Source organism: Anneissia japonica, unplaced genomic scaffold (genome assembly GCF_011630105.1).
Source record: "Anneissia japonica isolate Jap-2015-1 unplaced genomic scaffold, ASM1163010v1 scaffold234_len1672027_cov178, whole genome shotgun sequence".
NCBI lineage: Eukaryota > Metazoa > Echinodermata > Crinoidea > Comatulida > Comatulidae > Anneissia > Anneissia japonica.
This window is the reverse complement of record NW_022738761.1, coordinates 740,478-766,842: the sequence shown is the minus strand read 5'-3', so window position 1 is coordinate 766,842 and position 26,365 is coordinate 740,478. Positions and strand designations below refer to the sequence as shown.

The following is a 26,365-nucleotide window of genomic DNA, read 5'->3' as shown; positions in this document are numbered from 1 at the left end:
GTCCATTGTCATCTCTTTCATTAGAATTTTTAATAGTATAATAATAAACAGTTAACAGCTATTTTCCGGATTGCCATGGTGGAGGATTCAGATCTATTGATGTTATTGTGCTCACCATACATAGAAATGATGTCTTCTGATTGACTAGTAGGTAGGCCTACACTATAAAAATTTATTAACTGAAAAAAGGTTATTATAATACCAGTACTGTAGGCAACACATAGAAACTAAGCCTAGAGCAGTTTCAAAGAATTAATGATTAAAGTTCAGGAAAAGCTACACAAATTATTTAAAGAGTAAAGTATGCCATATAGCTAATCTGTTTTGATAATTAAACTTTTTTTTTTAAATTAATGATTTTCATGATATTAATATTAATACTCATCAAGCATGTATTATGTGTTATACTGTAATTTAGGCCAAATAAGTTTCTTTGAGTTATGTTAAGCAAAATGATCCATATTACCTAATTCCTTGTTTGGGAGTACTTACTGTAATTACTAAACTATTATTATCAATCAGTTAAAATTAATGATAGTTAAGAGCCAGTCGATAATGTAGGTTGTAAACAATTCTGTATGACCTATTTTTTATTAGAATATAAAACTTTTAGGATAAAATTTTTAAAATAGAAAGGAAGAGACAAAGGAAAATGTAATATATTTTGCTATTGACTTTATAAACATATTCTAGTAACATCATAGAAAAGTGATTGTTGATCTCATCTGAATGCGAGGCATTACAAACAAGTACTGCGCTGTGAATTTTATTATTACACTGTGTCCATATGCATGGCAGCATAGTATACAAACCAATCAACAGAGACCTGGTAAAAGCGATTAATTTATGGACTTGATTACAAGGCAGATCAGCTGCTGAAAAAGGTGCCTGGAAATCAAATAAGAATGCTGGTGTTAAAGTTGACGCTAATCACAACCTTATAATGCATGTTATCATGTACAGTAATTATCTTACTGTCATTGACATTGTTTAATTTTCAGGTTTTTATGATGTGGGCTAATTTGAAATTTCTATGTAGATTGTGGGTCAAATTTATTATATTTAATCTTTATAAGGTTACTGTACAGGGTCATGAACATTGGGTTTTCTGCTCTATGATAGCCTTTCTATTGGGGAAGTGGATGAAAAACATGTTATCATACTATAGTTATATGTTTCAATATTATTGATGGATTTAGCATAGATGATTTGATGTTGAGTTTAGATTGATAATAAATATTATGTGATAACATTCGACCTTGTGTTGCTGCACAATACTTTGTCATTCGGTACGTATTAAAGTAGAAACTACAAACTCTTTAGTAAAATAGTACAGTATACATTATCCTTACAAACTTTAGCAAATTGACAAACTGTATGTCACCGGATTGGAGGGACTTGATAATAATGTTTCAAAAGAAATACTGTACAGTAAATGCTTTAAACATTGTTAATAAATAGGATTAGTTTGCTCCGAGTGACGTCAACACGAAACAGCTGTAAAAAAAAAGAAGAGATCAATATGGGGGAATTTCCATGCTTTGAGTAGCAATGAATAATCAGAATAAATGTTAGAAGTATATAAAAAGACCTCAAACATTTAAGTATCTATATTCATTCAAGTACAGTGTACAGTGCTAATAGTGAAGTTAAACATACAACAGGGTGTATTTCTACTAGAAAGCGAGATCAAAACCGTTATTTTATCATTGGTTGGTAATCGGATAACCAAGATAAACTGCATTGGTCATGAGAAATCGTTCATGGCCTGTTGGAGGCAGAAGTGATTCCATGTCAAAGAACTGTTCTTCGGCACGATAGAAGAACCCATGTTTTTCGTTGGCCAGGAAATCGTCCTTTGGAAGAGCCATTTTTTAAAACCAGTTTTCTTAGCCATGAAAGCACATGTATAGATACTAGAGTACTTTAATGTAAATTGCCATTGTAACTGCCGAGTAAATCTTGGAATATTTGTAATATCGCATTATAAATATGAACAAATAAAACAATAATAATGGATTTATAGAAGCATAACATTAACACATAAGCAGCATCAGTCAGCTGGCTGCATTTACATCCAACCATGGAGGTTATACCTCCATGATCTAAACCACCCATTGACATTTGACCTTTGCTTGAATAAGTAAATTGGTCATGAATGTCATGGGCTTTAAATGTCTTTAATAAAAACATCCAAGCTTTCTCAGAAAAACCTGACAATTGGTTTTTCATTTGCCGATAGATTGTTTAATCATCTAGTTGGATAAAATTTATGACTTATACTGTCAGCATGGAAAATTTATATTGAATAAAGTTCAAAACACTACCAGTAATTTTCAAATTTTTGTTGCCATTTGTGATCTTTCCATTGAACCTTATCCAATGCATGTTTGTAACGCTTGAGTCTTTGGATAAATTTACAATTATTGTCAGTTATAAAGCTGAAAAGATTAAGTTTTTAAGACAATATGATAATATAAAATTGCAGATGATGGTATAATAAACCCTTGCAAATTTGTATTTAGTACTGTAGTTATACGCAATTGGAACTAAGCGCTTTAATTCAAGCACCTTTCTTTAGAATGACCTGGAAACAATTATAATTGAATGTGATTATTTTTATGTTTTTCAGTTGAATTTAACATTTGAACATGTACATTAGGTCTATGGCTTCTTTCTCCTTATTATTTTATTTAAATGATGGTTCATACAAAAACTTTGTAACAGAATTACTGTATGAAAGAGACTTAGCTTTGATGAATAGAATGTTGTTATTAATTATTGGAAAGGGAATACATCTAAAACAATGGCACAGTATTATAATATGATTAAAAATAGTAGGATCCACTTGTTAGCAGCAGCTGTGCTGAAGAAATGATCATTGTCAATTTAGGCCCAGAATGATTAGGTTTCATATACTTTACACAGTGGAGTGGAGGTGAAACAAAAGGTATTTACTGATTCAGTTGGGTATTAAAAAGATGGCCTACTGGGTTTTGACATTTCTCTGTGTGTGAGGCTGCGATTTAGACTCGACAAGCCGCATGAATTTGACCTTGCCTACCAGTCATTTCTTAGAATTCAGCGGTATCGTTTTATGCTTTTCTAATTATAATATGTCTTGTCACCGTATAATATAATGCCCTATTTCTAAAATGGAGAATAAGTTGTGGGTATTTTGTTCAATGCACAAAATCATTTGAAGTCGCTAGCCTATTAATTGTCACTGCTAATGCAGTAGAACCCCTAATAAGGGGACACCTCCGGGATATTAAAAAATGTCCCCTTAATAGGGATGTCCCATAATAGTGGGACACTAACCAAAAATGTGAAATTATCCCCTTAATAGGGGTTTTTGACATGTTTTCATATAACGATGACATACAATTCTTTATAATTTTATTTTTATTGACACAATTAGTTACAGTAGAATTAGAACTAATTTATAGCTATAATTTGTGAAGCAAATAGAATCCATTTAAAATATGAAATCAGCAGAAAAGTAATTAAAACAACGATAGTTTTATGTGTTCCCAATATTGTTTCATGATGTAATGTTAATGAATAAATTAGAATCTTATGAAAGTGGACAAAAAACCGAAGAAAAAGAAATCCCCATGGTTAAGGGTCAAAATTGACAAGATTTGTTTACAAAGTAACACATGCAGTAGGTCTTACCAATATTCACTCCAAGGATTTGAGGAGAAAATTCTGGTTTATTGCTCATATTTCAAAATTCAATTTTCATTTACAATTAATTTCAATTTCAATTTATTCAAAAAACCTCCGGAACAGACTAGAAGTAAAGTAGTAGGCCTAGAAAAATTAATAGAACAATTTCATTAAAACGGACAATTTATTCATACATATACAAGAACAATTCAAATAAAAACCACAAAAAAATGAACAAATTCTCAAAATACAAAATTCAATCAAATCAATACGAGGTGAGAACAGAACACCACTTTAACAGATACAAGCAAAACAACAAACCATGAAAATACTTTTTTTCATGGTTTATTTTACTTGATTCAAAATTCTTTTTTGCACTTCAATTTCAATTAAAATATTATTATTATTATTATTATTATTATTATTATTAATATATAAATTTAAGTGAATTTTTCTTATTTTGAGATGGTTGTGTTTGTTGTGATAGAATAGAAAAAAAATAAGTGTCCCCTTAATAGGGGTTATTTAAGCATTTGGCACACTCAGAAAGTGTCCCCATTCCCTTAATAGGGGTGTCCTCTGAATAGAGGTGTCCTAAAGTTGGGGTTCTACTATAGTAATAATAGATAATACATGTATAGAAAAAACATACAAATTTGTATAATACTTTAAAAATAGATGAAATTTCTACCTATATTCACTCATTTTTCTTTGTGTATATTGTCTTATATTTCATATTTGTTCCATGTTAGTTTTATGAATACTAATAAATATTCTCCTGTTTTCAAGGTGTTGGTATAATAAAGATTATCATAATGACAGTGTTATAGACAGGATATCCATATAAATTCATAAGATTCATAGATAAAAAGTTCACAGATAATTGACCCCTTTCCTGGATTATGCTCTAGCCATGTTTCAAGTAATTCTGACTTAGTTCTCTTTGTCCACCTTGTCAGTATGCAATAATAAAGATATCTATAAACTGATTGATAGTATTTAAAATCCTACATTGTGGTAGCAAGATGTCAAGAAATGTACTATAATAGGCCAAATACATAATTTTAACATTTGCTTTATACTCAATTCACAAAGGGCAAGTATTACATATGTTGCATGCTGAATAATTTTTACCCAAGATATTCCTACCAACATCACTGGTGTTAAACATTTTAAACGTAACTGATGATAATGAATACAAATATGTGCAGCGCCACAGTGAAAGTTAAGCTTCACAACATGAGCATACATAAAAATTGTTTTTACTACTACTATTTTATTGTTTTTGCATGATTATGCCGTCATTTAATTTGATTTGTGAAATTATTTTTTCTATCAATAAATTGTTATCGAATCGTGCTAGTTTGAAAACTTCTCTTATTTCTTTTATTTTATATATGAACAATTGCTTTTTAACTTTTTATTGTTGATCATTACTATTATAGTGTAAACTGGACTTCTTCATTGGGTCACATGAATGTGAGTTCATCAAGTTAAGGTAATTGGTGGTATTGGTAATCTGATTGTCATTCAAATGAATGTGTACAGTATCGTTATAGGGACCTGAAATTGATGTATACTATAAACTTTTGCATTGCCTTTCAAAAATATGATTGACTGGTTTCATTTCTGTGCTGTCCTATCTTGTATTTCGTAATGCGATTGAGTTTTAGCAAATTTTATTTTTTATTGCTATCTTCCATTGTTCATTTTTTAAGGTTTTTATTGATCTGGGTAAGAAAAGTTACAAGGAATTCAACTTTCAAAATTGTATCATCGTAGCAATAGTTACAAAAGTAAAATGCCAAACATATCTAGAGTTTAATATATTTCCCAGCATAGATGAATTTCATATTTATCAAATTATTCTGCTGTTTTTGAGAACATTGTGAGTAAGTTCATTCACATCAAAGATTGACTGAATATTTTGTGCACGATAGAAGCTTGTTCAAGATCAACAACCCACGTAGAGCTGTTTACGACTAATCCCTACAATGCGCTCAACTGCACCAGCAAACCTCAACCATTTCAAATTATTGCCCTGGAAAAGATTATAACCTTGGACCATCAGACCTGTGTACAGGTTAGACCATTTAGAATTTTAGGGTATTTCTAATTCAGTTGACAAGATAAATTAAATATTAATAATTAATTTAAAGAAATAAACAAACTGTGTTATGAAAATATATTATTTTACATTGCTAATAATGAATAGTTTTATTTAAAAATATGTTACTAAGGGGTCATCCATAATTTTAAGAGTACAAAACAGTTTTTTCTGTGTCTTGTACTCTTATGAAAATGTTGAAATGTGGATAGCCCATATGGTGAGTCTTTTTTTATTCCTTGTTTTGCGTACTTATTTTTTTAAAGATTATCGGAGGAGGGCAGAATAAAAATATAAATAAAATTTTGTTTTCTTATTTAGGAAATAGTCTTGCCAAATCATCCAGACAGAGGAGAAAATAAAAATAAAATTTTATTAGTGAATGTAAAATAGGATGGTTAAATGCTTCAAATTTATATAATTTGAAAGAAATATTCATATCTTATCTTTCGAGATTTCAAGGCGGTGGAGGGCGTAATAAAAATAAAGAAAAACTTTTTTTCTTATGAAATTTTCACTTTTTCGTGGTGGCGGGTGCGCTTAATTGGCCAAAAATAAAATTTTCAATGTTTTATTTGAAATCATCAATATTTGCAGTCGGCGGGTTCGCTAAACAGGGTATAAAAAAAGTCTCACCTAAATAGAATAAGTGATCTGTAAAAAACTGAAACATACACTGATTAATCTCAGATAAGAAAGTATAATATATACTCCAGTATTGAAATGCACACCATAGTGTTGGGATTCAATATTTCAACATTAATTATGTCATCATCAGGAATGATGATATCTGTATTTTTAGGAATACTTCATAATATACATGATATTAAATTTGATATTATGTAGCTTAACAGTATACTGTAGGCCTGCTGGACAAAACATAAAATGATTCATATCGTCATCACTGGTTGATTCCTGTCATTTCCTTTGGATAGTTATAGATTTGATGAAGACTAATTGATAGGGCTCCAAATGGGCTGACCAAGGATATTAACTTCATTCATGTTCCATAAACCAACATTTTATTAATATAAACAGATTTGACCATAACTTAAGAAGTCTTTTTTTTTTTTAATCATTTTTACAAGAGTACAAGACATACACCAGTGTGAGGGAGGTGGGGGTGGGTGGGGAACAACAGATTCTTATGGAAATGACAACAGTCATGTAGGCCTTTTCTTCTCTTTTTTGGCATGGTAGTGGGGTCACAGAAAAGAGTGTTTATTACTTTTCTTACTAAAATGATGAAAAGAAATACATGATAAATGACCGCTACTTAAATCCAAAAGAGGGAATTGTTAGTAAGCGACAGTAGGTATTGTGCAATTTCTAAGGTGTACCATGTTGTGTTAAGAGTAAAGTCTTTTGTCCTATTGTATTATCTTTGTATTGTGTAACAGAAGCTTGACCTATACCAGTTTGCCCCTATCCTGTAGCCACTTAAAAATACTATAGAGTAAAAATCTTAATGGTAAGACAAATACAAATGTGTAGTGGAAATACACAAGCGTAGTGGAAATCAGGTTGGAAGGTCAGCAATTAATTTTATTTCTAGTACATAGCATGGCCTAATTCTTGTGGAACACAAAGATGTGTTTTTCTCATGATTATAACATCTCCACTGCCTAAGCCTCCTAATGAGAATTTGAGTATCGTCCATCCATATAATTAGCAACTGAACTTTCCTTTTGATTGAAAGGAAATATATTAAGTTATTTTTTATATTTTAATCAGATAGATTGTCTGCAGTATTTATTAAATATTTGCTTCATTCACTTAGTATCATTGAATATTGAAGGCCATTTAACTTTACGAAGAAAGGTTAAAATTTATAAGTTATAGTAATAATGATAAATAGTAATATTCTTTAACTTCTAACCTTTTTTTTGGTCTTTGTACCCTTTTTTTAATTTTGAAAATATATGATTTATGACAATGACAAGTTTTGGATGATTTGGCATAAATAAATAGTTATAGTTTTTATAGTGGTTAATTTAATAGTAAGAAACATCTTGTAGACAACTTGGGGAGCCTAGGCCACTTTAATTCTCTCAGGTTAGAAGTTCAAAAACTTTAACCACAATTGAGTTCTTGAGAAAGATCTCTAGGACATAAACTAACGTAGATGATGCGCCATAAAACTGTCCATCATAACTTTATCGAAATTTGAATGGCTAAATTTCATTAAATTCTTATTAGATAGCAATCATAGTACCAAGTAACTTAGCAGTTTAGGCTAAAATAAATGATTTACTGGGAAAACTCTAAATAGGACCTCTATAGGGGCCAGCTTCTTTAAATGATTATAATGGCTCAGTGAAGAAGACTTGTATCTGAAATCTATTAGGGAACCATTATTTGGGTCATTCTGTGCCAAATCTCATTTTCTGATAATTGGCAGAGGTCATCTCAGAAAATTATTCTATGTGCAGTATTTACAGTAACACATGTAATTTAAAAAATTTCAAATCATTTCAGAACTATGGTCCATCATACTTAGGGTACTACAGTACTGCAACAACCTCGGCCATTACTTGTATGCCATAGATCAGCTTTATAATAATTAATACAATTACAAAGCTGAAAATTGGAAACCATTGAGATTCAACCCAAGTATTTTCAACAATGCATTCTCATTAAAAGTCGGTGTTTTATTTGAATACAGGTTTTACCACGGACACATTCTCATTTAATGTAGCTAGACAGTACTGCAGTAGCTAAGAAGAAGCTATTTCGGTTTTTAACCATTGTATTAAAAGGTTACAAAATGCTAACACTTTCCAGAAAAAGAACGAAATCTGACAGTAACATGGCAACCATTTAAATGAAATTCTGATAATGGCATGATTGTCAGTTTAACATGCCCTGCACATTAACTAATGATTCATCAATGTCAATTATATCGCTCACGTCATGTCTTGTTAAATAATTTTGTGATATTCATTAATTATTCATCTTACAAAAAATGTAAGTTACACATGAGGTATATAGGTTAGAGTAGAAAAATAATTACTGTACTTAAAAGCAAAATATTTACTTATGTTTTCAATTTCAAAGTTACATTAGCATGTCCAGTATTATAATTGTTGTTCTTATTTAGAAGCAAAACTTACTCTGCATGGTGGGTGTTAATGATGTACTTTATTGTTTTACCGTGTTATGTTTCTTCAAAATCCTGAAAAAAAGCTAGTTAAGTAATTTTGAAATATAATACAACTATTCTTTTTTATTTCTTCACCCAAAATTCCTTTAGTAAATAATGATCAGTTATTTAAATGATAATTAAAGTTTATAGTTTTTTTTTCTTTCAGCTATGTCAGCCCACGTCAATGCAAATTTTGCCTCGCAAAGTAGTGCCTTTTCTTCAATAAAGAATACGCACATTGACAACGGCAACCATTTAAACAACAATGACGTGATTGAAACAGATAATGCAGTAAATGGTGCAACAACGAGCACACTCCGGACCGTACCGATTAGTGTCACAAACGTTGACAACTGGTCGAGAACTAATGCCCACAATGCACAAAACGTTATCAGGGCTTCAACAATACGGTTGCTTGATACGTATCAAAAATGCGGTCTTAAGCGAAAAAGCGAGGAGTTGGATAACCATCAACGGAGACGGACAGAAAAGGTGCACACAAAACAATATCATGGAAGTAGTTTAAGTAGTACAGCGACGACGTCGACTGCAACGACGTCAAAGACAACCTCCAAAAAGAGTTCTAGTAGTGATGGTGATTACCAACTTGTACAGCATGAAGTATTAACATCATTAACGAATCGTTATGAAGTTCTGGAATTTTTGGGGAGGGGAACATTCGGGCAAGTTGTGAAATGTTGGAAGCGCGGAACCAATGAGATTGTGGCAATAAAGATTCTAAAAAACCATCCATCTTACGCGAGACAAGGTCAGATTGAGGTGAATATTTTAGCGCGGTTGAGTGCCGAGAATGCAGATGAATATAATTTTGTACGTGCCTACGAATGTTTCCAGCATAAAACGCATACATGTTTAGTTTTTGAACTACTTGAGCAAAATTTGTACGATTATTTGAAGCATAGTAAGTTTAGCCCACTGCCACTTAAGTACATAAGGCCTGTGACTCAGCAAGTACTAGTAGCGTTACTCAAGTTAAAAAGCCTGGGTCTTATACACGCTGATCTTAAGCCGGAAAATATAATGCTTGTGGACCCTGTGCGCCAACCGTACCGTGTTAAAGTGATTGACTTTGGTTCCGCTAGCCATGTTTCAAAAGCGGTATGCTCTACATACCTTCAGTCCAGATATTATAGGTAAGTAAAATTTCAATTATTTTCGGCGTTTAGATATTTCAAATTCAATATCTTTGTTTATCACTTACTGTACTGTATATTTTTATTATTATTATTATAATTTATTGAAGTACATGCATCCAAGTCAATAGAAAAGGTATAACTAATAAAGTAGGCCTACAGTTGTCATACTGCTAAACTTATTATTGCTCCTTATTATCATTACAGTAATTAAGAAACCATTCATTTTCTATACATGAAGAACGATGCTACTTTCAATTACTATCATTTTTATGTGATATTCTTCATAACCTCTTGACTAACCACTGGTCTGCAGACTTAAAGACGTTCGAATTTGATATTACTTCATTTCAAATTGAGAATTTAGATCTGTATGAGTGTGTTCAGCAAGTAAACATGTACCGCAAAGACTGTATACGATTCATACACGTACATCAGACCATTCCACATGAAACTTGTCATAGAAATGAAATTAGCTTTTTTAATATGAAACTTGTGTGTGTTATATTGAATCTACTTCAGTAAACTGCGTTTCAGTAAGAGAAAATTTATTCGTAGGCTGTGCCTGGATGGCCTGTGCCCTATTTTTTTTTTTTTTTGTGTCATTCTAGCATGTAGACTTTTTCCTAACACAAAAATACACATTTTTGCAAGTCAGTATTTGCTTTTATTGTCACTTTATTTGTACATGTATTTCAGAGCTTGTAGTCTATTGTTGATCTGTATAAGCCTTTAAAAATGGAACTCCATAAAAGGATGTAGAAGATATGAATAACAATTTCAGATAAAAAATATACCAATATGACATTTGTATCGCATTCACAAAAATATAATAGAATATTAATGCATTCATTTGAAATATAACTTATAAGTTTTTTATAATATAATAATTTCAATTTAATAAACAGGTGTAAGAGAATAATAGATAACTACAGTACATTATAATAAGAGAATCAGAAATATTTAAAATAAAAATAGCAAAAATAATCATTATAACAGGTCCTTTTATATGCTATGATAAACAATTTATAAGGTTCATGTTACAGTCTTGAAAAAAATTAGCACACAGTTTTAAATAATATAGATTTTCGAATTTATAAATTGTTAAAATTCCATATGTTGTGAATCTTACGACGGATGAGTATTTCTGATCAATAAATTGGCTACTAGTTGCCAAATTTAGATAACCTTGGATTTCAAATATGGTGGAATACCTAATGGTTATGGAATATCATACAATACAGGCTTCAACAACAATGTACACACTACTACCTGTGTTCTGAAATAGTCTAATCGTAATTACTACAATTAAGCATCATTGTAGACCACTTGGTCCACTCTTCTCATGGAAATATAAAATTAAAATAAGTAATTATTATATTAATAGGAATTAGCTTTTTTAAATTGTTTCATATTTCATCAAAACTTTCTTATTCAAATTATATTTTTTGTTAAATAATTGTATTAAAATACATGATAGTACCATCCAAATTAATATACATTAAGCAATTAAATTGCACACAAATTTTTTATATGATTAAATAATCTTCATTGCTAATGAATATTCATAAGCTCTGATATCAGACAGGAAACACATAGTATCCTTGAGAAAGAATTCTCTTTGACCCCTCTTTGACCTGTTTCCATTTCAAATGACATTTTCAAATTGTCATATGTCTGCATACATGCGAGAATAATTATCCAGTCTTTCAAAACATGTTCAGTTCGATTAAACAAAAAGCCTAGCGAGTAGCCTTTGATGTGGTCATGTGACCATATCTTATAATGAATCCTTTAAAATCAGTAAATAAATGAAAATTTACTGTCTGTTATAAGGTGAAAATGGGAATAGTAATATTTAAATTAAATTTACTTTGTGTAATTATAATAGGTTAACTTAAGAAATTAGACCATTAAAAAAATAACCCCACAAATCAGCAGACTCATTCTAGTTAATATATTGTTCCCTATATTTTTTGGCATACTGTAGTACTTTAAATTATTTAAGGCCAAATATAATCTATTGCCAGTTTCATGTCCCATCCCTTATCATTTTTGTTTTTGTTTTTTGGAATAGGATAGTGAAATAAAAAATAACAAACCAAATAGTAAAATACCCTCACAAAAACATTTCAAATTTCAGGCATGGAACTAACAATTTTATTTGTTTCTAAAATAAGTGTACACTAAATATATATATATATATATATATATATATATATATATATATATATGTATATATTTAATTAATAACTCCTAAATTTTTAATGTGAAAAATAATAAACTGATAAAATAAGAATTTAATTAAATAGTTATAAATATTATTATAATCATGCAGTTTAATAGCAATTTATTGTTGTACAGTATAAATCACTTAATGCTATGTACAGTTAGTTAATGAAAATATGCATAGTTTCTGTTTAGCATTATAATTTGTTTTTGAAATCTATCTTTTTTGATCAGTATAATGAGAATTTTTTTCAATATTTTTTTTTTGTGGATGCTCTCCGATCACCTTGAGACATCTGTGCAGTAAGTTACTGTACTTTCAAAATAAGTCTGTAATAAGTTCACACACTTTGATTCATTGTTTTTGGAACATAGTGAATAAAAATAGGAAGTTCAGTTCAAAGGTCATGGTTATTTGTTAGCATTACAGTGAATAAATTATGTGAATTAGTTGGTTATCTGTCCAAGTATTAACAGATTATTTTGAAATATGTTTGAAAGATATCATATTTGTGGTAAGCTAAATAAATTTGAAATATAGTTCAATATATTATTCAAAATGCTTTGTTAATTTCAATTGGAAAAAGAATTATTTGGCTAGTAATCAATTTTAATGATTTTAAGGTAAATCAATGAAAGCTAAATTTTTTTGACCCGAGTTATTTGGAAGGTTATAAGCGTATTTGCAAATTCAATTTTGAAATTGATGAATTTTGAAAGAGGTTTAATGTTATTCAATATGACACACTAGCCACAACTTTACAACTGGTTCTAAAACTCTGAAGTAGTGTTGTAAATGGTCTTGCAAGTCTCACCGTACGTCACAGGAAATTGACACGGGGTCTTGTACAGTCCTGCAAGCAAGCAAAACATCCCCCATTCCCAAAAAGAAGCAGAAAACCTCCAGCACTCTCATAAGCAAACAACAAACCCATCTCCTGTAAATCATGTTTGTACGGTATGTTTTAAGTTTGTCTGAAGTCAGTTGGCCATGGTTTTCACTGTGTTTCGAGAAACCTCATTTACAGAATACAGAAATCTTTATTGTCCATACTGAAATTTGTTTTGTTGACAGAGCTCAGTGAAAAATATTTAACAACAATGCAGTGAAGTAAAAATTTTACAATACTTAATCATTATTAAACTTATAAAACTATGATTACATATAATACACAAAAAATATTACCGATTATAAATTTAAAATATACATTTGACTGGCATTTTAACCATTTTTAGTTCCTATGCATGTAAGCCAATAGGAACTATTGTAATCACTTTTCACTGTTTTCCCTGTGTGTAGTGTGTAGTTTGTGCTTGTGTGTAGACATTTATCAGGGTTGTCACCAGCTTTTTGGAGTGCCAGTTGGCGATCATTCCCCGTTTTCCCGGGGGTGGGGGGGGTCGCCGTATTCGTGAAAGCTCTTAAAAAACCAAAAGGCCTAAGTCAAGCAGGCCTAGGTCCAAGGCTAGCTGACGCGATTTTTTTAGGCTAGGCCTAGGTAGGCCTAGCTAGGCCAGAATTTCAGGAATGCAACAAAACAGATGAAGATGAGATTTACTGTAGGCCTAATTAAATTCAATAGTTGACATGCTTTGTTTTAGATTAAAAAGTAATAATGAACAAATCCCGGCGATAAAGCGTCGATCCGACTATACCCAGCCGCATTGTTTGCCGTAATTTCACATGTTTGACGATTACCACGATGAATGTGTATGTCACAGATTCATGTGCACTCATTTATTTATTTTTTGTCCATTTACACACATTAAATTAAAAGTGAAAAACTTAAAATACAAAATGAAAACAAAGTAAAGAAATAAAACATAAATCAGGTTTCGTAAATTTTTAATAATCTTCCTGCCCCGGACCATGCTCTCATAATAAAACACTTGAATGGTCACGATTTCAACTTTAACCTTTGAATGTGTACAGAGCAACTGTGTCATGCCAGCCCACGACGTTCGCTATGACTCAATTGGGCCTAGGCTGTTAAGTTAGCGATGAATAGCAGGGCAGTGCAGTATTTTGTTACAATTAACGTAACCACGGAAGCATTTATTGTATTCTTCTTGTCTTTTATCAATTTAGCTTGTCTATTGTGTTTAGGTAAACTAATTATTTTGTTACAATTTGTAAACTGTTGAAATAATAGTGGTGGTCGGGAGCCTGTAAATCCTGGTCGGAAATGTTGGGTGCTGGACGGGCCTGTCCACCGCAGAGCAGCGTGGTGACATCCCTGATTTATGCAAATGCGCATGCTTAAAAAAAAGTTTTCCTACATTTTGGGAAGTTTCTGCAGTGTTCAGTCAGGGCTCACGCTAACCGATCGACAAGTCGGCATGGATAAAACTTTTGGTTTTGCGGCAAAAAAAAATCAACTGAGTAGGCATAGGCATTTTGAAGAAGGCCTAAAATTTAAAAAAAAGTTTTAATACTTGCTGAAATACATCGTTTTTTTCATTTAGATCTCCATTTTTCACTACCTCTATGCGACGTTTTTTTCTGTTGTATGAGTAGTCATATGAAGGTACTATATCCCCAACAGTTGGCTATGCAGCAGTGTACCCTTTGAATGCAAACTGAAGACAAGTGAATATATAAAGGCAGCCGACTGTCGGGTACATAATGACTATCTGGCTTAGGCTTTTCACAAAAACATGAGGCCTAGTCCTAGTTTAGTACAATAGTTACTGCGATGCGAGGGTGGTAGATCGTTAAAATCAATGATATCGTGTTATCGTCTAATGCGTAAAATACATTTAAATAATGTGTATAAAATTTAAGAATGCACCGCGTGGGTCGCTTTCTTTGTTATGCAGTAGTATACATAGCAGAGTGACGGTAGCACGGCTAGGCCTAGCCTAGGGCCTAGATCGTGTACGTTCTTGATCATCGTGATGAAAACTTCGGGTGACAGACGATTGGGCCCAACTGGGTGAACGATCGGGCCAAAGCTATTTTCAAATAAATTGTAGTCTAGTAGGCCACTGCCAGCTCCCCCACTCCCGATATCGTTCCAAACTACTGTAAAATAAATATACTGTATACCTAACTAGGCCTAAGCCTACAAAAAATTTTTCAAAGAAATTTGCTAAAAATATTACTGTAATTTGCCTATCAAATTACATTACCAATGTGGGCCATAAAGATTCCCCCTGAATTTTTCAACCACCACACAAACTTGACCCAACCATATCTGATTATGTCATTTATGATGACTTAATCAGAAAATATGGTTGGTTAAGTCATGTATCATGCATAGTAACGTTGACGCCTGCATGGCTGTGGTTTAAAGATGGCTTCTCCTAACTTGCGAGCCTGGTGTTTCAAACTAAAACTTGTTAGCTACAAAAGCAACTCATCCAGTTAACCCTTGTGTGCTTCAACCTACAGTAATAATCATAGTTAACCCAGTTAACCCTAGGCTCTTTAACTTTAATTATTGTTTGCGATACCTGCATAAGTTATACAGTATCTGACCGTAATGTTAAGAAAGGTTACATTTGATGATGCATTGAATTTCATGATGCATTGAAAAACTTATTCACGAGAAAATTGGGAATTGAAGTGCACATTTAAGGTTAACAGTTTATAATCTAGACTTATTTTCTGTACTTTCTTTTTTAAATCCCAAATATTCCTTATGATAGATTGTATTCTTATATTAGAATATAATTGAATTATATGACATAGCTAAACTTAAAATATATAGTAAATATTAGTTTTAGTAAATTGTGGTTAATAATTAATTTTATAGGATAAGAAATTGAACTCTTGTATATAAAATAAATTGACATGAATTACTCATTAAAGTGTAGCTCCTGTACTGTAGCAATGATGAGTCATAGGTATAGAATACATCATGTTCTGTAATTCTATAGTTAAAGTATTCTAAGAGTTGTCTTCTGTAAGTTTCCAACTTCATATACAATTTCAATTTCTATTTTGATATAATTAAAAAACTGTATCAGTTTATAGCATATTTTTCTAAATTATTTGATTTTTTTTATAGTAAAGTTCATTTAATATTGAATACAAATAATGATTTAAAAAGGAGTTGTATCACACAAAATTTACATGTACCGGGTTGAGAAAAATAAAAGATGTAAACAAACTTCCTTTTGATTTCCCACTTGCTGCAAATCTAGTTAGACCTCTATAATTGTTAATGCTCCAACTGCTTATTATTTTTTCCAGTGTATTTGTAAAGCCATGTAGCATTTCTTCTGCTCTTAGGTCCATGGCACCAATGTATTCTATTCTTCTTTAACAAGTATGTTAGTTTCTTTGAAAAGCTGACCACACTCTAATGGTATTAAGGAAAATCAGTATTATATTTATCCTCTAACTGGTTTACATAGATATATTTCCACTATCACCCTTTTTAGTGGCATGTACTTTAATAGCATGGCAGGATTTAATTTGTGGATGTAGTTATTAATTCATTGTTGATAAATCAAATTTCTATTGGTACATGGTTCATGATCATGACATTCAAGAAATAATTTATTCCAGGAATTATTTTATTTAGAATCTGTTTGAAGTTATAGTATCTAAGAAATTGTATGCCATTGAGAATTTATTGATTTTAGGTTGTCTAAACATAATACTCCCTGGACTGCATGATTCACACTCAAAAATAATAAATTGTTAGGAAATTAAGATGCTATGACCTGCACATTAGGCAGTTAGAAGAAAATGTTGCCCTAAAAACATATATGCTTGCCAAATAATTTAATAAAAAGATGAACATTTTCTATTTTGAAAACTACTCATGATTTTATCATGTTACATCACATCATCAAAATCACTGCAGAGATACAGTACAGTGCAACTGATGCAAAAGTAGGTTTCTAGTAAAGGAAAGTATAGTACAATATAACACTTGACTATATTGAAATTTTGTTTCTTATTACTATATATTATAATACAGTAGGCCTACTTATATCATTCCTATACCTGTGTACTATTTAAATAATGGCTGTCTGAAGTTAACTTACTGTAGATATTCTCTTGTTTTTGTTTTAAAAAAAATCCCCCACTAATAATTGACCTTTTCCATAACTACGATGATGCAGGAAAGACTCACCCTTCCTCAATGAAGGAGAGGCTAATTAAAGCTTCATTAATTAAATGATAATTGTTTAATTAAGCTTCTTGTAGTGTGATGAACATTCATATCACATGTCAAAGCTATTAAAATTAAATACTCTTGACATGCTGGTCAGATATTGTTTTATTTCAAAATTATTAAAACGTTCAAAAGTTGAATCCAACCCTGATAGTATTTTACAACCATATTAATCGCTAATCACTAATTCTCCTATTTATAATAATTTGCCTATCCTTGGAATGGTTAGGATTTTTTAACAAAAAATATACCCTCTCAAACAGCAGGTTATCTTGTGATGTTGACGTCAATGAAAGGCATCAAGAATTTAGAAATAGGTTACAATTTCAGTACTACTGATCATGTTGTACTGGTAAACTGAAGAGGGTTTGTTTGTATCTAAGGATACAGTGTCTACCAGCAGTGTTGAAACGTTTAAATAATGCATACTTGGTGTGTATCTTTCTCAGTACGTCACAGCCTCCCACAAAGTTGTCATGTTTGACACTATAGATACAGTTCCAAAGAAATCAATACTTCACAAAACCCTCACGAACAATGGCCAAACAAGTAGGTAGGTCATGCCACTAATAATCAAGCCCACATTGAATAACTCTAAAGGTGCTACTCTTTATTACCCCTGTTTCAAACATTAAACAAAGTGAAGGTCCTAACTCAATATTGTAAATAAAATGGGAATAGAAACACTTTTTATAATTAAATATGATTTGAAATTTTTTTTTTCTGTTTATAAGTTGACCTTCAGTAATCATGTGGGTCTTACCGGTAATTATTATAGTGGTGATAATTAGTGATGATGAGGATGATGGTAGCCATGACGGTGGTGATGATGCTTTTAATTTCCTTGAATTGGGTACAGTATTTCAGATTCTTTCATCGTGGTTTTAGTATTGCCTTACGTAATAGCAAAGTCAGGGAGGCTGATTGATTATCACCATGACGACAATGATGGTGAATGAAGGCGATAGTGTTGAGGGTGTTGTTAATGGTGTTATGATGATGATGATGGTAGTAGAAATTTGCTTAAAATTAGATGCTAAGTAATAAACATGTTGTGAATAAATACAGTATTATGGATACAAAATGACAGTTTATATAAAAATGACATTTCGAATATAAACCACCGATTAGGCCTAGTTAGCCTAGTTTGGCCTTCTTTCATTATAACGATAACTATCGTTACAGCTTAGGCTGTGACTGTATGTGTTGTTTATTTTCAAGTCATTGAACCCTTCCCCCCCCCACTTTTCCACCCCTTGAAAAAAAAAAAAAATAGGGCTCGACTCACTATGTCTGCTCAGCTGACTTTATATTGACAAAATTACAACTTTAATGAATTTTTCACTTTTATAAAAAATAAAAAGCAAAGAACATGGAGGTAGAATACATAAAATGATTAACTTTTTTAAAATGAATTTTGTAATTTTATTATGTAAATAGAAAATTAAATGCTAAGTAATAGACATGTTGTGAATGAATATTATGGATACAAAATGACATTTTAAAAGGTATACTTACTACATAAATCTATTAAAATATAAACAACTTCGTTTTTTATATCCAATGTATTTTGTTCCTTTTTCTATGATATTTAATCTTATAAATAATAATTAATTTATAATGTTTTTTTTATATTTTTCTATGTCATTTAATTATAAATTATTAAATACTGTAATTATCGTATTTTGTAATTCAAAATATATATATATGTGTGTATATATGTGTATGTATGTATGTATATATATATATATATATATATAGTTGATGTTATCGAGGATGGTTTTGCTGATGAGGCCGATTTCGCTTTTTGCCGGGTTTATGAGTCTGCAGGGTAGTTTGTTGGCGAAGTTTTCCTTGTGGTCTTTCAGGCTGATGAATGCTTGGTTTTTAGCTATGGTGTTCATTCGGTCGGCTTTACCAAGTCTATGGGCGATATATATATATATATATATATGTATATATATTTCCCAGTTTTCTTGTATTTTTGATTGTGAAGTTATTTGTTCAAGGGGGAATGTAGACAGAGGTGCTTGTCACCTGTTCATCCCTTTATTTTTGCTGCTGTCCATTGTATTTTTATATTGTTTTAGTTTTCTTTGTGCAGTGATGAAGCGTAATAAATAAAATTAAAAAAAATTTATGTTGTTATAATGAGTAATTCATGAAGAAGCTTTCCCATTATTTTATTTTTGTGGTACTGTAGTATACTGTATACTTAATCAATGCAAATGCATCAAGTAATAATACAGTATTTGAAATGAAATATTAAATAATTATAATGCCTACTAAAATTATTTATACACATCATTATTTTATTGTGTTTTTTTTTTCCAGGGCCCCAGAGATCATCCTTGGTCTACCGTTCTGTGAGGCGATCGATATGTGGTCGCTTGGGTGTGTCATTGCTGAGCTCTTCCTTGGCTGGCCTCTTTATCCAGGTGCATCAGAATATGACCAGGTCAGTATATATTCCTAATCTGAGATTTGTTCTTAAAGCCACTTTTCATACTTCTAAATAACTGCCAAGTTCTAGTGTGGATTATGTATACAGTACTGTATACTGTAATTCTTTATTCAGTTCTGTATTGTTGGTACCAGTATACTGCCACTGATCTGTTGAACTTAAAAAGAGATTTTTTACAAATACCATTCAATATCTTGTCAAAAGGTTAACAGACTTCTGCCAATTTTATTATCAGTATGTATTTTACATATTTTGTATCATAAAGAGATATGTGTGTTCCATTCTCTTAAGAGGTGGGCATTACACATTATGAATTAAAATGAAATAAAAATTTTTCTCAAAGTACATCCCATTTATATGAAGGTATGACATTGTACCTAGTTATAAATATGTGAGCTTTGATATAGAAATATTTTATGAGAAATTACAGTATCTTATTGTGCTTGGTCTCTTGCCAAAATATTAACTCAAACAATCTTGCTTCATATAAATTTTCGTTAGGCCTATACTTAAAAAAGTACCATCTGTGATGATGATTTTCTTTGCTTATTATAGTAAAGTTACACAATAAATTAAATATTATATTTATAAATGTAGAATGCATAGTTCATGGTCAGGGCACTGCCTTCCGTTGCTTGCATCATTGGTTCAGTCAGTCCAGGATATTAATTGGGACAGTAAAAAAAAAATAAACACTGTCCGACTCCAACCCTGACAGAGAGGCTCGCTATAGAATTTAGGGAATAACATGAGTATCCATTGGCGGCTTTGCGTACGCCCATTTAAAAAATTGAAATGAATGTCTGAGGACTATTAATAAAATAATATTTAACTGGTAGATAGACTGCAGTACATCCTAATTTGCTAGTTGTCTTGTTGACTACTCATCATTTTGATATTTCTTCTGAGGTTTGGTAAAAGATATAATATATAGTTAGTACACAGTAGAACTCCTAGAAAGGGAGGGATGGGGTGTCCCCTGAATAACGGGTTGGCAGTAGTGTTAAAAGATATACAGTACTTTTTCTCTTTTTGTGGCCAAAAAAGTGTCCCTTTATAGGGTATCCCCTTAATAGGGATGTCCCAAAGGAGAGGTTCTACTGTAAATTGATTTTATTGACCCTAATGGATGCTGTCGGAAATTTTTTGGGTTACCTGAGAAATCTAAATTATACAATATTTTCTTATGAAATTGCTTTTCAAATGAGTGTTCAATGATTTTCCAAATAAACTAAAATGTAATTATAGTAGGTAGTTAGCCATATATTATATATTGTACCATAAGTCTTGTATAAATAAATACTCCTACACATTAATAAATTTATATTTATTTAAGGTTTACATAATATGTAATCTGATAGTGTTCTTTCGTGGTACGCCAACTGTTTTAAAATTTAAAATTGTAAATTCTGAAGAGGCTTTGTAGGCTGTCTGGACTTCCGAATATTTCCTTTCAATTCCTTGAGATGGTTATTATGCAGTACTTTGCCTTTTAATAGAGATTAATAGATTCAAGATATAACCTAAATACTGATTACAACTGTTAATGATATAAAGTGCATTATCAATAGTGGGGAAGAGGGTATTTTTTTCTATTTTTTATCCTGTGTACATTTTTATTCTCGGACATTTTTTGTTGACCAGCACTGCAGTTGTTGAGGGTCTCTGGGGGCCAGCTCAATGTTTCCAGTCTGTAAACTAGGATCAATGAATTGCTTCACTTCACTTGTGATTTTTTTAATTTTTATTCCTCAAAATTATTTAAAACCGTGCTGGAAAAAGATATACGATTGCTGGTTAGTTTTCCTTCCTTTCTTGTGACCTGCAGTGACGAAATCATAATAAAGGTCTGCCAGAGTCTGTCACATGATCAACCAAAAGCAATAATATTTTACCCATAAAATACTTTTAGAACATGAGCATAACATGTTTTCATTGTGTTGTATTAAATTGTTTAATTTACCTTTAGAGTACAATTTTTGTTGAGTAAGGGAATAAGCTATGTTTATGAAATTTGAATGCTGGCATTGTAGAGGTCAAGCATCTACATAGTACACTTGTATGAGCAGTTAGTTATTAAATAGGCAGTGTGTTCATTTTTTGTGTGTAGAATGTTAATATTATAAATTATTTGTATTTATATTTAAAGCCCCATTCCCGGCAAAATTTCAGTTTTTAAGAAAAATCTAATTTTTGTATAATGTTATAAAGATTTATAAATATAATACGGAATTGCTAGTTTAACAGAATTTAGACATTCCTAAACATGAAAAAAATGTAAAATAAGACTGAAATTTGATTTTTTGTGTTCCACACAAAAAATAAATGCGGATGAATTTTTCATTTTGATTTTGCGATAGGTCGTGAGAAGAAATATCGTAGGCGCCGAAAACATTAGCCTATCCAGCGCTGCTAGGCTAGGCCTAGCCTTACCTCGATTTAGGTTCTGTTACCACACATATAAACGGCCGACATGATATTTTCCGTTGCTAGTATTGACACTTGTGAAATATAATATTTCATAGGAATTATTTTAAATTTGTTAAAAAGCTGATTCTGACTGGGATTTGGTAATATTTTATGAGAAATAGTCTGTATTTCTCATTTTATTCTTTTGCGTAAAACTAAAATTCATGCCAATATTTTTCCATGATTTATAATAATTGGAGTAATGCAAATGAATATTTTCTTTAAAAAGTCAGTTTTTAGTGAAATTTTGCTGGGAATGGGGCTTTAACTTTATTTCACATGGGTCACACTTACACTCAAGGAAAATTAATAAACTTTTAATAAAATTAAACTAAATTAATAAACTGAACAAATAGCAATTTCAATAAAATATTGATATAAAAATAATATGATTATTAAATACTTAATAATCACTACTTAGTTTTTTTAAATACTGTACCGATAAAAGCTGACTCAAAAGCACAATATATTTTTATTATAATTTGTTTACTTTTAAAAATTAAACAAAATTAATAAACTTTTAAAGGTAAACAAAATTAATAAACTGAACAAATAGCAAGTTCAAAAAATCATTGATATTATGATATGATCTGATTATCATCAGCAAATGTGGAAGTGGTTTTAATACTTCTGATAAGAATAATGATAATTATAATTAAATTAATTAAAATTATCAATAATATGTCAATGTCTATCATATGACCAGGGCATATGACATCCATGTGAGTTGAAGTTTATGTGATAGATGATTTTGTGTGTTGCAAAATTTGAAAAATACTGTGTTTATAAAAAATAAAACAAAGAAAACCTTTAAAAGATTTGAAGCATACTCATAGTTTTACGACTTCATAAACATATGGAGCGTTTTCCAAAAACCGAAAGGTCCACTGATTAATCTCAGATAAGAAAGTATAATACATACTCCAAGTATTGAAATACACGCCATCGTGTTGGGATTCAATATTTCGACATTAATTATGTCATCATCAGGAATGATGATGACATAATTAATGATGATGACATAATTAATGTCGAAATATTGAATCCCAACACGATGGCGTGTATTTCAATACTTGGAGTATGTATTATACTTTCATAAACATATGGCATCTTGTACAATAGACTATACATACACTTGCCATTCAAAGACTAGACATATTGACATGTTTCAGCATATGCCATAAAATTACTGACTAGCTATTTACACAATGTTCACATTTAGGCTCAGTTTCAAGATATATTTATATTCTGTTTTTAGATTCGGTACATCTCACAAACACAGGGCCTACCTGCTGATAGGTTGCTCAGTTCAGCCACCAAGACCACTCGCTTCTTCAAACGAGATTGTGATGCTAATTTCCCACTGTGGAGGCTGAAGGTAAGTTAATGGGATGGCGGTAGTAGTACCATCACATTATGCTCTATTGATGAAATACAATTGGGTAATCTCAAGTAATCTTTTTCTTTGTTCAGTAGAATTGTCCCAAAGTTGAAAGTGGTATATTTTATGTTAATTTATTACATAATACCCAACGAGGTTTTGTGTATTGATGTTTTACAATTTTAATTCATGTGAATTATGATAGTGGTATATGAAAATATAAATATATGTATAGTGGATACTAGATTTTGTTACAAAAAGGAACTATAAATATATTTAAAATAGTACCAAATTCAATCTTAAATGCTTTTTAAAATAACGAGAAGTTTGCTTTGCCTTTGAACTTTTAAATAGATATGCCTCAATTGATTTGTGAAATTTAATTAAATCTACAGAGCTAAATATGCTGATTTTTATGATAATTTGTATAATCTATGACATTTTCTCTAAATAAAATAAAATTAGAATGGAAGGGGATAAACATCCCGGAAATAACCCTAATAGTGAAAGGAATAAGGGGGTAAGGAAAACATGCACTGGTGGAAGCAATTGAATGAGTAAGCAAGAATTTGAAATGCTAAATATAGTGCTGTACAGTGTTCATCCTGTTTAATTATCATACTAAAAAAGTAAAAAAGAGAGTGTTTAATGTCATTAAACTGATCTTTTTCTCCACATCCTAGCTAGTTTACTGTGTTCTCCCGAAACTGGTTGAGTTGCCAATTTTACGAGTGAAAATTGTGTGTTGGGTAAAATTATAAACCACTGATTAGGCCTAGTTAGCCTAGTTTGGCCTTCTTTCATTATCATAACGAAAATCATTACAGCTTAGGCTATGACTGTATGTGTTTATTTTCAAGTCATTGACCCCCCCCCCCCCCCCCCCGAAAAAAAAAAAATAGGGCTCGACTCAGCTGACTTTATATTGACAAAATTACAACTGAATTTTTCACTTTTATGAAAATTAAAAGCAAAGAACATGGAGGTAGATACATAAAATGATTAACTTTTTTTAAATGAATTTTGTACTTTTATGTAAATAGAAAGCAGAGGAACATGAGGTTGAAACAGGTATCAAATCGAAAGAAGCACGCAAGTACATATTTAACTGTTTGGATGATATTGCCCAGGTGAACCTTCCATCTGATTTAGAAGGGGCCGAGCTTCTAGCAGAAAAGGCGGACAGGTAGGTCACTGGCTTAATTTTGCATAGATTGTTAAAAAGAAGTTGGCATTGGAAAATCCAAAAACACAATTCTTTTTTATCTCCACACCCCCTCCCCCTTCCTCCCCCCAAAAAAATTGTTCTGGTATAAAATAACTTTGTAACAATTCATCTAGAAATATAAATAAGACAAAAAACACTGGTGGATAGATTCGATAACTCACACCTGCCTTATATTCTGAGCACAGGCAAGATTTTAAACCCAAATATGAACGTTGACAAATGTAAAATACCTTTTTTGGTACCTTGTGTGTAAAACAACTTGTTGGAATAGAAGGCTTTGTAACAATCAGTGAAACCAAAGAAATAGAACAATGATGGGTGGAGGGATCACATAACTTTTGACCTTTTTTATTTTAATCTAGAGGAATGCCCTAAATTCAGAATGTTAATGGTTGATTATCTATGCGTCATTGCTTTCTTAGTAAACCATTCTTTATTATGAATTGTCTACAATTTAGTAGTAGGCGGGGGAGAGCTTGCCACATGTCATTCTTTGTTTATTTTGTTTTTTGGTTGGTTAAGTATCCTAGTGTATAAGATCATACAGATATATTTTGTGAAGGTGTCATGGATTTTATGTTATAGTACTTTGAACTTCTTTCACCCTTAAAATTTCATTATTGTGGTTATGAAGAGGTTCTACGACCATCACTACAGCAGAGATTCTCAGACATAAAAACATTTTAAACAGTATTTTTCATCCAGTTATGTTCTTTACTCCATTCATAATGTAAAGTATATCTAGATTTTAGTTTTTCATTTAAATATTTACCATTTCATTTACTCAATATTTTATTTTGTACCCGTTAGTTTGTACATTATTCAATTGCGCATTATTTCCGTCGAGCATTAAAATATCAATTTAATCTCAATCTTGATTGGACTCGTAAATTTTTTTGTCGAGTGGTGAGTCCTCAAAAAACCCATGCTTCACTTTGCATTACTTTCAGTTACAAACAGATAAAAAAATAATAATTTTCTCGGTTTTCACTGCCAATTTAAGGGCCTATGCAAAGAATATTGGAACCATATTTTTTAATTCATTATTTGGCAAGGAACAGATAAATTTCAATTGGAACTTAAAATGTTACCCAGATATTAGGTTACACAGCAGTTCAAACATAGGCTTAAATATGTTATTTCAATGCAGGCATTATATGTCTTTAAAATTACATTACTGTACATTATGGCCATGTTCATTATTAAATTATAGCATTGGCTGGTGTTTTGTAGTGTGTCGGAAATGATGTGAAGAATTGAACTTTGACTTTAAGTAAAGGGTGTAGTTGAACTGCCTGTTGTGCAGAAGTAAATCACCATTTAGTCAGATGTTTGTAAAAGGTTTCATTTGAACTGCTTGATGTAAAGAAGTTTGTAATCGACT

At 31.1% G+C, this 26,365-nt stretch overlaps 1 protein-coding gene across 2 annotated transcripts in view; it reads left to right on the top strand.

The window, feature by feature from the left end:
- The window catches only part of LOC117117757 (homeodomain-interacting protein kinase 2-like), a 68,474-nt gene that overhangs the window by 6,900 nt on the left and 35,209 nt on the right, over positions 1 to 26,365 (top strand). The window contains exons 1-5 of one of the 2 annotated variants that reach the window (XM_033262177.1): positions 5,737 to 5,755; positions 9,091 to 10,078; positions 19,774 to 19,897; positions 23,631 to 23,750; positions 24,797 to 24,939. In XM_033262177.1, the coding sequence (XP_033118068.1) occupies positions 9,093 to 10,078; positions 19,774 to 19,897; positions 23,631 to 23,750; positions 24,797 to 24,939 (1,373 nt within the window). In that variant the 5' untranslated portion in view covers positions 5,737 to 5,755; positions 9,091 to 9,092. Of the gene's footprint in view, positions 1 to 5,736; positions 5,756 to 9,090; positions 10,079 to 19,773; positions 19,898 to 23,630; positions 23,751 to 24,796; positions 24,940 to 26,365 lie in introns of those variants that run through there. The other variant, XM_033262175.1, reaches the window with a different exon arrangement.